The 15,683-nt window shown below is 43.9% G+C and overlaps 1 protein-coding gene across 1 annotated transcript in view; it reads right to left on the reverse strand.

The window, feature by feature from the left end:
• ANAPC5 (anaphase promoting complex subunit 5) overlaps positions 1 to 15,683 on the reverse strand; it is a 655,776-nt gene that overhangs the window by 58,410 nt on the left and 581,683 nt on the right. Inside the window, exon 14 of the mRNA XM_069619569.1 lies at positions 10,512 to 10,619. Coding sequence (XP_069475670.1) covers positions 10,512 to 10,619 — 108 coding nt within the window. The remainder of the gene's footprint in view (positions 1 to 10,511; positions 10,620 to 15,683) is intronic.

The raw sequence follows: 15,683 nt of genomic DNA on the forward strand, positions 1-15,683 counted from the left end.
CATTTTGCTCTGCAGGGTCTGCCGCTTGGCCTTGTCTTTGCCCATGTCCAGGTTAGTAGTTTGGATGCGAATTTAGGCCCAGGTGGATCGCGTGGATGACCCTCAGAGATTGTCGTGGAGACCAAGTTAGGGTGGGCTTGTCGGGCGCCTATCTGTTGCCCCTCTGTCCTTGATCCTGAGCCCCAGTGATGATATGTAGGTTGCTGAGAGCCAGTCCCCTGTTCCGACTGGTCCGGTGTGCTCGATGGAGGGTCCAGAGTTTACTGGGGGGGGGGGGGTTGTCTGTAGTTCACAGTGCGTGATCCTCCAGGAGCTATTCCCCCTTTGTGGGGTGTACGTCCATTGGTTTCTGCCTGTGGGGAGGTATGGCCCTTTGCTCCCTCCGCAATCACGCCCCGAGGACGGTCAGCCCGTAAGGTTTTGGGGGAGTAGGTGCTTATTGGGGAGGGGGGTATGCCTTCAATCCCCTCTGCTCCTCACTGTTGTTGCCTTGGAGTGTGCTGCCTCCCTCATGCGGGTCTCTGTCCCACAGTTCGCCGGATTAGGGGGGGGAGAAGCTGCCTGTGTCCTGCTGCTGCTGTTGCTGCTGGGGGGAGCGCGGCCTCGCGTTGCCTGTGCCTACGCCGTGGCTCCGCCCCAGGTGCCGCTGCCTCGTTGATGGGGGGGGGGGGGGGGGTCCAGCTCCGCACCCTCCGACAGCGGGGAGCGCGTTCAGCCCCCGTGTGCCGGCTCCACTGCGGGCGTATCTGCCACACCGCCGGGGATACGCTGGAGAGGTGCGGGACACAGTCCAGTTGTTCGCGGGGCTGGCAGGGGGGGGGCTGCGCGTACCTTGTGGTGTCGCCGCACTGTCCCCAGGCCTCTCTCCCTCCTCAGTGCTTCCCAGCCTAGGTGTCGCAGTCTCGCCGCTCGGGGGTGGGGGGAGCCTGTTCTGGTGCCTCCGTGAGGCCGCTCCGTGCTGCCAGCTCACAGCCGCCAGGGGATCTAGTCATGATGGCCGCAGGCACGGGGTGCCAGCCGCTGTCGTGCCGCAATTCGGCGCCGCTTCTGGTCACCACCGCAGGGTCCAGCGGTGGTCCGCAGGCGTGCCCCCGCCGATCGTGGTCCGGTGGTGGTTCGCTCTCCGAAGGGCCAGGGCCGCGGCCGCTCGAGGGGGGAGGGGCAGAGCAGCCGCTCACGTCCGCCCGGCAATGGCGGCGAGATTCGCGCCGACGGACTCCAGGGCGTTTCTTGCGATCCCGGGTCCGGTTCTGCCCCAGATTGCAGGGTTCTCCGCCTGGATGGGTGCGCTGCCTCTGTGTTGCCCGAGGTCGGGCGTTTCAGGCAATTACCGGCTTTTTAACAGGATATATTGGCGCGGCCACCGGGAGCTGATGCCTTTAGCTCCTCATGCGCGGCTCGCGCATGCGCAGTTCCAGTTCTGTATTATTGAGGTGGTGCACAAAGCTAGGCATTTATAACATTGTTTGCATGGCATAGATGATTCAAAGTATATCAACTACTGTGCTGGGCCTGCTCTCGAGAAGCCGAATTGTCAAGCTTCCTTAAACATCAGATGCTTCTCGTAGCACTTTTTCTATAGTTAGGTCTCCATTTACTTATGCAAATAAACATTCACTGCCTCCCATCAACACCTACACCAATGCTCTCAAACAAGAAAGTTCCTCCAGATTCTGAAAATGTCCACTCTGAACCCAGATAATCTGGCCAGCTAAATTCCAATCATACATCTCCCTCTCAGGGGCCAAAATAAATAAGAAAGTGGTTACTATTCAACAGCAACACCAAATCAACAGTCACCATATCCTACGTGCCTTCCATCATGGTGTTGGGTGGCAATGTAGAACAGAGATGGCGATTATTTAGCCCATTAAATAACTTCTTCCAGCTCACAGTAAAGGGCAACGCCTGCTCAATCTTTTCGTGGCCTTGAACACCATTTTTCACTATGCTGCAGAGGAGTTAGACTGTGTTGGAGATATAACCTTGGGTAATAGCAAGTTGGCTTTGGCAGAATGTGCACCCAAAGGGCCTTCACCGGAGAACAATCTAAGCCCTCATGGAGAGCTTTTTGCGGATCCGGGTCCCTTGGCAGGATCCCCGTCCGAATTGGTCGAATTACTATCCTTCAGCAACTTCGCCCAACACCCGGAGATTAGTAGAGCGAATAAACTTCATCATACGCTTTGGGAAGCAGATAAATGCATAAAGCTGTCATCCCCGTCAATATCAGCACTCAACTCGATCCTCAGTGCACAAGTTGCCCTCTACGATAACATCAGGGAAGAAGTAAGAGCCCACACACTAATTCTTTCGGAGCTGAATGTTAAAATGGATATACTGAGCTCTAGGTACTTTGAAATTAAAATATCTACAAAGAATACATGTGAAAAGGCGGTGGGAACCGCAGAGGGATTAGCATAATTCTTAACCCAGCCAAAGGACCTATGATAAACAGGACATCTCCTGCACAGATTTTTTTTAAAGCATTAAAAAAACAAATCTATAAATGGCAGAAGACACCAGGTGAAGAAGGATTCAAGAAAGAATCTGAGAGATGTTACCCCGCAGTTAGAGAAGAACGCTGAAGATAACATTCACCGAGATCAAAGGAAAAATGTTTCTGGTAGTGTTCAACTAAGAAAATCAACAGTTATGGAAGATATATTAGAGAATGAGACTATCAGACAGGCACCACTCAAAGGGTTTAAATGAAGCTGTTAAAAATATTTCCTTGGACGGGGATTATTGTGCCCACTAGGCTAATGCTAAAGCTGGACCCAAGGTTAGTCCTACGGCAGAGCAGCAGCCCCTGGGAAAGAAGGAAGTGGTAGGCACCAGGATGTTGAGGTTGGTCATGCAAAGTGAAGATATGGAGCACCCTGGTCCATCGACATCACACAATCCTGATAAGCAGGAAAAGGTGAAGGTTGTATCGGCACCGGATAAGGAGAAATGGGCTTCAATCTACTTAGTTTCCATGGATAATATGAACGGCAACAATCAGTGCCCATAATAACGCAAGGACCCAATAGGGCGACACTGACCTTTGCAAAGAATTCAACTGCCTTTTAGAACGTGGACAAGGAAGTCCCAGGTTGAAATAGTGGAGGAGAGAATGACATCTAAGCCTCAAGAAATCTTGGAGAGCCCAGTGGATCGCTTGATCAGCATGTTTGGTCCACCAAGAGAAACAAGAAAGGAAGAAACCAAACCCAATCAACATTGGAATTCGGGAGTGAACCGAAAGCAGCCTAAAGAAAAGGGTGGGAACAGTGATTGGAGGGTTAAAGCACCCAGGACCATAATGCTCTATATTTTGAAATGTGTGCTGATATTTATTTTATTGTGCTTAATAGATTACCATTGTGACATTTTTGAGGCAAACATGTAATCTGGCAAAAATATCCACCTGTGACAATGTATGTAGGTTTTCCTTTGAAGATCGGTATGATCTAGCGGAAGTGGTTTGGAGATCAGCATTTGCAAAACGTATGGTGCTAAAAGAAAGGGAGGAAATAATGAAATTTGCTTGTGTGGTATATGAAGAAAGACAGGAAGCCAGAAATATGTTGATTAAATCTACAGAGATTCCGGCACACTGTGAAACTGGGGGGTAAACAACGTGGTGAATTTGATGGATGTAAGGAGTGGAAGTGTGAAAAAGGGGTCACACCATGTTCCATCATTGGAATATCATGGGTTGGTGGAGAGTTGTTTTACAGTTGTTAAAAATGAATTAATGGGAAACAGCAGGGGGAGTGGGGGTCATCTGACCTCTGAGAGAAGAGAACTTAAAATGCTTAGACTAGAATACGAGAGGGTTTAACAGCTTCCTGGGTTTTGAAGAGATGAATCACATCTTTGAGGGGTTTGATCTCATCACTTTACAGGAAATCTGGCTAATTACCAAACTGTGGTGAGATGGCTTTACCATAGTTCAGCAAGTTGCAAAGAAATCTAACAAGGGTAGACCAGTGGGTGGATTGCTATTGGCTGTGCAGAATTCCAAAATAGCAACAACCCACATCATATCAAAAGAAATCAAAGGGATTCTAGCAGTAGAAATGGAAGTGACATGCGCAGGAAAAAAAGAAAATTGTTGGTAGTGAACATTTATTGGAACATTCAGACCCTTGATCTGTTCATAGACCATATTTCACAATTACTTAGTGGATGACTGATAGAAGGTTGCCTGTTGGCAGCTGAACTATTTAAGATCTTCATAGCTGACCTACCGGAATGGTTAAACTCAGTACCTTGTTTTTTGCCGAGGATCAAGGACACCCAAATCAAATGCATCATCTATGCAGATGATATAGTACTAATCGATTACACACAGATCGACCTACAGCGCCTTTTGACATGACTGAACGAGTACATGAAGTCAAATGAGCTACTGATAAATACAGACAAAACAAAAATCATGAGCATCAGTCACACTAACAAGAACGCAGGAAAAAAATTCATATGGCGAATCGCCAGTGATAAACTCAATATATTAACATCCATAAGATACTTGGGCATGATGTTCAACAATTCCATCTGCGAAACAGCATGGGTCAATGATATGACCAGTACAACTCTCAAACTTGGCTTACAAGGAGCAAAAATCAACCATGACTACGGGAAATTCACTATTGCACCAATATTGACTTTCTATCTACAGAAGGTCATTCCAACCATTGTATTTGGAGCGGAAGCCGGTTGGAACTTGGACTTTCGCTTATGGCAAAGACTAGAAGGTACCTTCTGGAAACGTGCCTTGAGGCTTCCCCACTACATCTCGACATTGGCATTGAGATACGAACTTGCACTCAACTCGCTGTACATGACAGTAATTTGGAAATCCCTCTCCACCATTAGGAAAATGTATTGTAGCAAAAAAATACCAGCATATGAAATTTTCAAGATCAGAAACGACGACACACAAGCTATATTAATCCAAATTTGGAAACAAAAACTTGAAGCCATCATGGATGCCGCAAATATAAGTCAACTCGACCTAATCAATCAACCGCAATACGCAAAAAAAAACCTAGAAGAATGGGACTGGATGCAAAACATTGAAAAACGCAGGAAACTAAAAACAGGTCTTCCTTTAGGACTAGGAGAAATTAAATTACACAAGCCACCGAAATACCTACTAGACTGTCCTTCAAGATATCACAGGAACATGTTTCTAAAATTCAGGCTAAATGCCCTAAACAATCGAGAAATGCTCTGGAAAAGAAAAAAGAAAGATACCGCAGACAATAAATGTCGATTTTGTGACGCGGGTGAAATAGCGTCCCTTAAGCATTTGGTACTTGAATGCATAGGCACAATTACCCAGCGGACCCTGCATTTGAATAGCTTCAAACCTCGGAACCATGACATGAATGATTGGTGGTCATATGTAAGCGCCGGCCATAACATCAAACTATCATGCAGGGTAATTGACTATTTAGCCATGATTCTCTGCGATACAACTTGTGATAAGAAAAATTAAAAATCTAACCAATAGTGACCCAAACTTATCACCATCACAAAGAATAGACTGTGATTAAAGACTTGAGAGGACCGACGTGATGTGGAAGAGGTTCAATTGTAACAAAAGTTTGATATTGATTTATTGAACTGTAGTTTTCTCTTACAATAAAAAAAAATAATAAAAAAAAATAAAAGAAGTTGACTTATTGATTATGTTGGTGGGAGACCTGAATAGAGATTGCTTTAAATATGGTTTGCGTCCCAAAATTGTGGATCGGGTAAATGGGGAAAAATTGGATAATCTTTGCAACTCTTGGGATCTCCATATTTTGAATAAAACCATGCAGACTAATAAGACATTAGCATGCAAATGGAAACGAGGGAAATCACGTTCCACAATTGACTATGTAATTCTTTCCAGACCACTACTCGCTCTGTGTAATTCTTTTAAAGTGAAGGAGACAAATCTGAGTGACCATGATATGTTTATTACCAATCTGGGTTTGAAGGAAATTTCTCACGTTTCCAAAGCAATCACTGATTGGACAGTTAATCCAGCAGGAAACAGGTTACAGAAATATAAGTGTAAGGGAAGTTCACTTAATAGGAAGTTGAAGAACTATGCAGATCAGGTGAGTGAGGAGGTTTTGATCTCAGACTGTACAGTTGAGGGATTTAATGGTTTTCTCTTATCAGGCGACACCCAAAGTAATCAATATGCAGATGAAGTGGCATAAATATGATTTTGATAGCGAAGTCTGGGGGAACAAGAAAAAAATTGAAGTATCATTGGAGGCTGCTAAAGATTTATGAATATGTCTCAGAAAATTATCTAATGACAAAAAAAAGAAATTCAGTTAGCGTATAAACAGTGGTTAAAGGGGCATAGACAATTGATGAACAATAAAACCAGAGAGATGATGTTAAAGGTCCTCGTAAAAAAATACACAAGGCAATTTATTAAATTATATGGAACATCTGCAGTGCGTAATCCAATCTCCAGGTGTAACTGAGGATGATTGGATAGCTCACTGGAAAGTAATAAATGGTGAGGGGGCTAGTGAGGTAAGGTGTGTAGTTAACAGCAATGAGCCCTGGATATTAGAATTTGAGAGATCAGACATAGAAATATTAATTACAAAAGCTTCTATGTTGGTGGCTAGAGCTCAGAACAGTTCATCTAATACCACTCTTAAGAACAACATAAAACTATGGGCATATCTGTTTCATCGACTGTTTAAGGACATACTGCTGAAGCGCAAAATCCTGCAATCTTGGAGAGAATCCATAATTGTTCCAATCCGCAAAAAGGGCGATGGAACAAACCCACTGAATTATCGACCGATCCCATTGCTGGACCCAGACAGCAAGATATTTGCGACAATCGTTCTTGAAAAACTGAACGAGTGGGTGAAGAAGAAATGCCTCCTACCGAAAGCCCAAACCGTGGTTAGAAAAGGAATGGTAACACTAAATGGGTTGGTGTTATCAATCCTGAAGAAGAAAATTGCAAAGGAGCGTAAGGGGAGACCGGTAAGATAGTTTGTGGCATTTATAGGCCTCTCCCCATGCTTTTGATTAAGTGAATAGGGAACATTTATGGAGAAAATTGAAAGCATGGGGTATCCCCCCCACTCCTTGCAATTTTAGAACATATCCATGAAGAAACTTGGGTCAGAATAAGGTTAAACTCAGAAGGCCTATTATCATCCCCAATTAAAACTTTAAGGGGTCTAAGGCAGGGGTGCATTTTTGCCCCATGCCTTTTCAATCTGTTCATGGCTGATTTTGTTAAGGCAATGAGGGGTGTCGGATCAGACCCAGCCAATGGGTGGAGAAAAATTAAACCGGCTGGCTTACGCAGACGATTTGGCTCGAATAGATCATACCCCGGTGGGGCTATATCATCTGCTATTAAAAACAAGTAAATATGCTAAAATAAACTGATTGGTTATCAACCAGAAGAAGTGTCAGGTAATTCAGCTAGCTCATACAAAGACGAACAGAGCCAAACTTAGTTGGCACATAGACAGCATTAAGATTGCTCCCCAAAAGGAGATAATTTACCTAGGATTTCAGTTCTCAGATAAAACATCACGCAAGGGTAGTAACAAACGATTATTGTATCACTGTGATCAGTTGATATTCCAAATGAAAAAAATCCATGGTAAATTTTGCAAATTCACATTAATGCCCCTGCTTACTTACTATGTGGGTAAAGTAGTACCTAAGATACTATATGGCGTGGGAATCAACCCTATGAGTTTAATTATTCTGTGGGGGAAAATTGAGGGACATATATGGAAAAGGGTACTACATTTGCCAATGGCATTAGATTACTGGTTCAAATGGAAAGTTATGGGCTTGATGACAAAAATATTTTATCCTACGCAAAACAGACTTTTTGAAGAATTAGCTAAAGAATTAAATGTAAAGGGCTCATCCTAATTAATTTAGCAAATTATGCAGACGTAACTATGCATGAAAGTGGTAAAGATAGAAGAGGAATGAAAGAAAATCTTGAAGCTGTCAAAAAACGTGTGAAAGAAATTGACGTGATTAGGACAATTGACATGGTCGGGAGCTATATGTCCCGTAATAAATTTGCAAAGATTGATAAACCATTGGGTCTTTTGCCAACATGCCTAAAGCAATTTCCCTGTACAAGAATAAGGAGTCAATGTTTGCGCTTTCGACCTCTTGCCTACAGCGGAAATCCTGGCAAGGCGAAAAATATCGACTGGAGAAAACAAAACAAATGTCGATAGTGTAGAGAAAACTTGCACCATCTTATGGTAGAATGTGGAGCTCTGAGAGAAATGAGAACAAGCTTTTTGAGCAGATTCTTTTCAGCAGTTAATGTAGATATAGCACAAGTAGTGTGGGATAGACTGAGTGCGGGTGAAGAAGTCTTTTTGACTGTGGAAGTGATTAGAATGCTTGACGAGCTTGGTCTAACAAGGAAATAATGAAATTGTATCTGCTAATATTATGGAATTCTATTGTTGAATTTTGAATTATTTGTATATTAATTAAATTATTTTATGTTTCTTTTAGTAGAATTTATTATTTTTATTATTGCTGAAAATATTGAAAATATTTCTTTTTTTTAATGATGTATGAATTTTGTAAAGATGTGTGAAAGTCCAAATTTTGAACAAATACACAATAAAATAAAAAAAAAGTTTTAAAAGAATGGGTTTCCTCAGGTCGGACAGAACAGTGTTACAGGCTGTTGGATCCCACAGATTGCACCAACATACATGCATACATACATACATGGGAAGGGGACTTATGGATTGAGATCCAGACAACTTTGTGTGAACTTATTTGGGAAAGGGCACATAATCGTCGCGCTGCACGAGTATAAAGGAGTGCACCTACAAAATCCTCCTTTGATGGTATATATCCCCAGCTAGACTTAATGGGTTAAATGAGAACCTTTCCGCTGAATGCTGGCGCACAGAGAGGGTAATGATTGGGAACCTATGGTGGTCATGCAGAGTGTTACAAGTGTTTTGGAAAGAGCTATTATTGCACATAAGAGATCTAACAAACACAACCTTACCCTGGGACCCCAAAGTTATTTTGGGAGATTCAGATGAAGAGGGAGCATACCCACTTCGAGGGTTCAGTTCCATAGTGATCACATAGCTCCTACCAGAGGTCAGGTTGACACTGGCTCAATCGTGGAAGACATGAGAGGGCTCAATTATCGCTCAATGGTGGGTTAGGATTCGGTCACTAACTGCCATGGAAAAAATTACAGCAGTTTTAAGCAACACATATCAAACCTTCTACAACGCTTTGCTCCAGGTAATAACGGCATTGCAATCCCGGGAGCAGTTACATCACAAACCGCTCATCCTAACAAATGTTGACCTGTTGTAACTTTGGGGAATCGTGTGGCCCAAGGGACGAAATTAGAAGATCAGAATTGGGATGAACAAAGGGGTAGAGATTATGGAAGAGTAAGAAGGCGAGTTGAACTCTGATAATGTAACAATGTAATGATCTATGTGGTGATGTCCTGTTAATCTTAGGTTGGACAGATTCTGTTGGCTATGTTTGACCCCAAATTAAATTTCTATAAAATGCACAAAAAATCTTGGAGAAAATAAAAACAATGCAAAGAAACAACTCCCCTCGAAGTGAGAACTGGTAAAAAGGTAGGCCCAATAGAACCAGACCTGCATGACTCACTCTTCAGAGCTCCCACTTAGGATTGTCAACTAGTTCCCCATCAACAGACTAGATCCATACAATCACATCACTCTGCATTCTGACCTGCATTGGTGTATTTCCTGTTGTCCTACTCATTCTCATTGGGACACGGCCTATTATTAGTTGCCTTACTCTTGCTCCCAGCTCTTGTAGGCTCTGTTGCCCGCCTGATTGCGCTTAATAAAAGTAAATTATAAATGCACACCTTTCTCTTCTTCCTTTTCGTTCCCCATAGCATAGGCAATGTCAAAGTCCCTAGAGACGATTCAGTGTGTACAATATAAATGAATCTAGGAGGAGCCAGTGAATGCGTAGCCTCAATAAAATGACCACCTACAAAGGGAAACTGCACTCAACAGTGCACTCAGAATAATTTTAAAGGGGGTTCAGAGATACCTATGTTTAAATATTAAGCCCAATTTGTCGTTTAAATATTAAACCCAATTGTCAGTGTTTTTTCTTTAGCTCAAACAAATGAAACTGAAAATTAATGAATGCCGCATGTTGACAAAATAGAAAACCTGGAACCCGCAAATTCACTCGAGCTTTACACGAAACCGGCCTCAAATCTGGGCATGCTAACCTCGCTGGAATAGTTTCCCGCCCAATTCTAGTAAACTCTGCTGTCCGCCTGCCACGGCGCCTCGGAGGTTGTGGCTCCCAATGGATAAAGGAAACTACTCGACACAGGGAAACAATGCTCGCAGACCCTTAGCCAGGAAACACACATGCTATGGAAAGGTTTCGCATGCACAAAGAAAGGCGGTTCTGTACAATAAACTAACTCGGTTGGCTTGCTTGAAGCCGTCACTTACCGAATCACCATTTCGGTGTTCTTGATCTTCTGACAGTGAGTCAACAGGGTCTGTAAAACGCTGTGCGCCTCGGAGTTCTCATTCTGAGCTTTCAACACAATAGCCTTTCTGTGGAAAAAGGAAAAAAAAGTAAAAATTAGGCTTCCGACAGCATTCCCATGTGACAAAAATGAAGTGTCGCACTTGCACGCAAGAGCCACCGGCCGAAGCCAGCCAAGCCATAGGTGTGAAAAGTTAGGCTCCCACAACATCGCCACCATTTTTTGAGTATCTCGCTCAAGTAGGTCAGTTTTTCCCCATGATTTATTTCAATGTCTTCTGAGGCCCCAGAGGAGAACTCGCAGCTGTATGCGACATGTACACTTGCATTCACACATCTCTAATTTCTGTAAAGGATAGTTTGAATCTTAACCACTAACATTTACAATGCCAGGGGATTTAAATGGCGGAAGTTCCATAAATAAATAAATGTGGTGAACTCTGGCCTCTCTCATGGGAACTGACGTCAGGCACCCCTTCGAGCCGTCACAGACTGACCTCTGGGGGCACAGAATACCGGCAAACATCGCTTAGGTATTTCAGGCAAGTCCCGGGAGTAAGCACTTGTCTACTGCAAACTAAAATGTTCCTACAGTGAAAACAGAGATGGAAAGTTCACAAAGCCAAATTAGAGATATCAAAACATAAATTGGCGTATTAAAACAAACCAGATTTGTCTAAAACTCCCTTTTTCATTTACTGAATTGGAGAAGCACAGTTTGTAAAACCATGTGTATACACGTCAGCATTTACGAATTCGGGTCAGCAATATTTTCGTTTTCTCAATCAATGCATTACATTTTAGAATATGTAGCGACCAAAAATGATCAAAACAATAATTCTACAACTGCCAAATATGGGTTATTGCCCAGTCTCACCTTAAGGAATGCAAGGCAATGCAGCTTCGAGAGGCTAGTTCGGCGCCTCAGCAGATGCCAACTGCTGTTGCCACATTACACCCAAGCAAGTACTGTGGAAGCAAGCAATGTTTGCAGAGGACTGGAGAGCACACGCCGCATGAAATTCCTTAACAGGCCCGAAAAACAATTACGGAAGTGCACATTTTACAACCTCGACTTGATTAATGGTTGTATTAAAGTGCCTAAACAGGCCAAGCAGTTATACTCAAGTAGGCATATGGTACTTGGCCTTTGCACAGGGAAAAGCCACACTTGAAAGGGTGAAGAGAAACAAAACAATTGACTGAATTCCGTTCCACTTGAATCTCAGGCATCCATTAGGCTACACGTAATCAGAATACCATGATAACACATTTCTACACCACCACAAATGAGACACAAGACGACCATTTTTGGACCAGTATAAAGGCACACCCCTAATGGCACTGAAAGGCTTAAACAAGCATCCGATTTCTTATAAAGCTTCCATGGGACGATTTAAAACCCACAGAAACCTGGACAGTTTTAGAGGTAAACTGCCCCGAAGGTCCTTTCTGCACTGGCCACTGACCTGCCTTAATGGGTGTACAATGTTTAAGCGGACCACTCCCCAGACGTACATACATCAGCTGCAACGGCTCAGATCTTTCACTAGGAGTGTAGTGTAGTCCAGGATTATAATCTATTCAGTATGATCAAATCGTTTCAGCAGCGCCCCTGTGGCAAATCAGAATTCAAAATATTCTTCTGGATCATTAATGCATGATCAAAGAAGTATTGGTGCAGGCACTTACAGGCCCTCCAGCATATGATCCAGATCAATTGCAAATACAAAAGTGCAGTACAAACCGTATATAAGCAGTACCAAACTCTTAGGGGAATCAAGGTTAAAGTATCCCAACTGGGGTTGATTTCCTCCTAAAGAGGGAGGCACTGATCTTGTACGGTTTTACATGACCTTTTATTCACACTCTTTTCAATCTCATTTTTCCTTCTGAACATGGAAAACTTCAAAGCCAGGGCAGCTTAATTGAGATAATTTACTATGCAGCACTGCCAGATGCTGTAATATGCGCCAGAGGCTCATCTACAGACAAAAGGCCCAGCATCTCTTCCACACAGGCAAAAGTCATACTATTTCTGCCATCAGTCACATTGTATCAACAGGACACACAGTCAGAAATGTAGCTTTCAACAAGCTTTACTAACTTTGCCATGGCACAATAAGGGTAACTAGGATTAAAAGGTGACAGAGGTCACAGTTATTCTAAAGGGTGCAAGGGCCTACAGCTAAGGGACCACCAGTCTTTCCAGGATTCCCTCATTTTATATACACTCTCTGGGATATCGTGTCGAGTTTACTTTTTGGCTCGCATTTACACTCTTAATGATATTGTGAAGAGCTTGCTTCTTGGCTCCTCAGGCTCGCGGGTATAGCCCCCTGCTCACTTCTTGGTTTCACGGTCTCTGGCATGTAGCACCCAGCTTGCTTCTCAGTGGAGGCTGATGAATTTTTAAATTGGCAATGGCATACATACTTCCTACAAATATGCCAGAGTGACCAAGTGCAGCAGGGGAGCCCGAACCAACAAAGGGGGTTTGGTGGGGGTTCTCGCCTGTGAAAATGTTTGACTAATGAGTTAAAATGGACCATTTATACAGCACACTTTCTGTGAAAAATGTGGTAAAAAGCCAGTTTGCAATTGCCTGTGTAGGGTAATTCCAATCAAAAAATCCAAAAATCCAATAGAAGCAAGTCACCAACGGTGCACAGGAGCATTTCCCCAACATATTTTCATGATGCCTTTGCCCACAATATATGCCAGCATAAAAACGTTAACACTAGCTGTGCCAATATATTTCCATGGTAGCTGCACCAATATATTCCAGTATTCCCATAGAAGAAAATATGGTCAAATTCCTCCATTAGAGAACAAACCCCTGTCGGCTTTGCCATTAAAAATGCCATGCCACAATAAGAAAACTTGCCCAAAGTTGCTGCACAGTGTTATGTTTGCATTCCCATTGATGCCTAGTAAAAAATGCCTTGCCCCAGTAAGAAATACCGAGACTGGCTGCACAAAAATGCCAGTCTAGCACATACTAACATGTATCATGCTTGTTTAATCATAGATGTCCGGAGTAAAATTCCATGCCACTGTAAGGAATGGCTAGACTGGTGGCACCAAAATGGCAGTCTAGCCACCTAATAACGCATCATCCTTGCTTTATCAACTGCATTTTTTACAAGGCATCTACAGTAGAGGTCTGGTAAAAAATCCCATTGCTGCTGCACCCTCACCCGACCCCATCACAAACCCACGCACACACATATTCAATCACTCATTCACACACAGAATTCACTTGCTCATTCACACACGCTCGTGTTTCTCATACCCGGACTCATACACACTACATAATAATAAGCATATCACCTGTAGCCCCTGTCCCGACCCTGCTCCACTTGACTGGTTCCTCCACGAAAGCCCTCCAGCACCCACACAGAACGACCAGGAAGCAAAGAGCACTTCCTGGAGCTGGAGCATTCCATTGTCAGTGCCCCGATCTGTTTGAATGGCGGAGAAGGTGCAGGAGGGCCTCATCGCACATTCAAACATGTAGTTACCCAGCCTGCATTGCCAATGGGCCATGCAAAGCTGGGGAAACAAATGCCAACGGCCTTGCATGGTCCATTGGACATGCATGCTGGGGAACTGAACAGTCAAAGGCAAACCATGTTTCCCACTGAAAATTTAAGCCAGCCAAGGAACAGCCCTTCAGCTGCAAAAAGCGGCTGAGGGAGGGATTGGTGTTTCCATTGAGCTGGCATGACTCCTCCATGATGGGGGAGGGTACTGGCGGGTCGCCCCCACCCTCACCTATTATGGACAAGCTGCGGCTTCTTCTCACCAGTGTTTCAGGGTGCACGTCAAGCCTAGATATTCTCATCCTCCAGCCGCAGGTTGCCTCTCTGGGCCAATTGTAATAACTTTCACAGACACTTACCAAAAGCATTTCTTACCCTTGCCTTCTGTTACTGTCACTGATATTGTTACTAGTTTTCCTGGGCCAACTTTTCCTTGATCTGGCTTTTCTCTGAGATTCTCCTTTGCAGGCTGTTTGGTTTCACTCATGGTCTGGTCTCAGCCAGTGGCTGACGAATAGCCCTCAACAAGCTTCCTGGTTGTTCTTTCCTCGATAAGATCTCTGCCAGCTTAAAATACAGCCCTCAGCAATCTCTTTGACTGGTATGCCAAACCAACCTTTCTCGGAACTGCTTATCCTACTATGGATCCTTCTCTTTGCTCTTAGCATTCAGGTCCACAGCTGGGCCAGCAACCTTCTTTGTAGGACCCTGTGCTGCCTTATAGAGTTGGCTGCTTACTTTAATTGTCTGATCTCACATCTGATGTGTTTTTCCCCACTCACTCTAGCCACTGTGTTCGGTTAATCCCACTTTCAATTATTGTATGACCAATGTTTGCTCTAATCCAGGAGTCTGCAAACTGTGGCTCTCTCTAAATGTTTTGGACTACAACACACATCCCTCACCATGGGCAATGCTGGCTAGGGATAATGGGGGTTGAAGTCCAAATCATCTTGAGTGCCAAAGGTTGCAGATATGATGGGATATGGCATTTATAACGCGCCTAAAGTGTTTCAAGGCGCGACACACTTTGCGAGACCCCTACATAGTCAACTGAGTGTTTCCAGCTGTGGCTAATTTGTAATAATTGATAGGGGGTTAAAAGGTCGCACTGTCATTCTGAGGTCAGGTAGAATTAATGCATCAGGCATGTGCGTCTCGGTGCAACACAAACTGTAGGGGCTCCCCTGTGAGCAATGCAAAAGGCTCCCCCAAGCTTGTCAAGAAAGCCAGCGCCATGCAAAACTCTGGGTCGGCCTGGACCACCATGCATGCGAAACGTGCATGGTGATCCTGCTGCTGCAGGGGCATGCCGCGCACTGCACTAGGTGAAAGACGCAAGTATGTGTATTAATAGAACAGTATATCTTTCACCTACTATAGAAACAAGGGGGTTGTGCCTGCCCCCTGGCACCCATATTTATGAGACACCACTGTGTGTGGCCAGTAATATTAGAAACATGAATTATACCATAAGAAAACATGTACACACTGGCACTGCCAATGCATACCCATGTAAGGACATACTCCTGTTATCTTTGTGCTTAATGCCAGTAAAACAATGCAAGGCCACATTAAGGAAACCTC

The sequence above is a fragment of the Ambystoma mexicanum genome, chromosome 10 (genome assembly GCF_040938575.1).
Source record: "Ambystoma mexicanum isolate Mex_15411 chromosome 10, UKY_AmexF1_1, whole genome shotgun sequence".
Lineage (NCBI taxonomy): Eukaryota > Metazoa > Chordata > Amphibia > Caudata > Ambystomatidae > Ambystoma > Ambystoma mexicanum.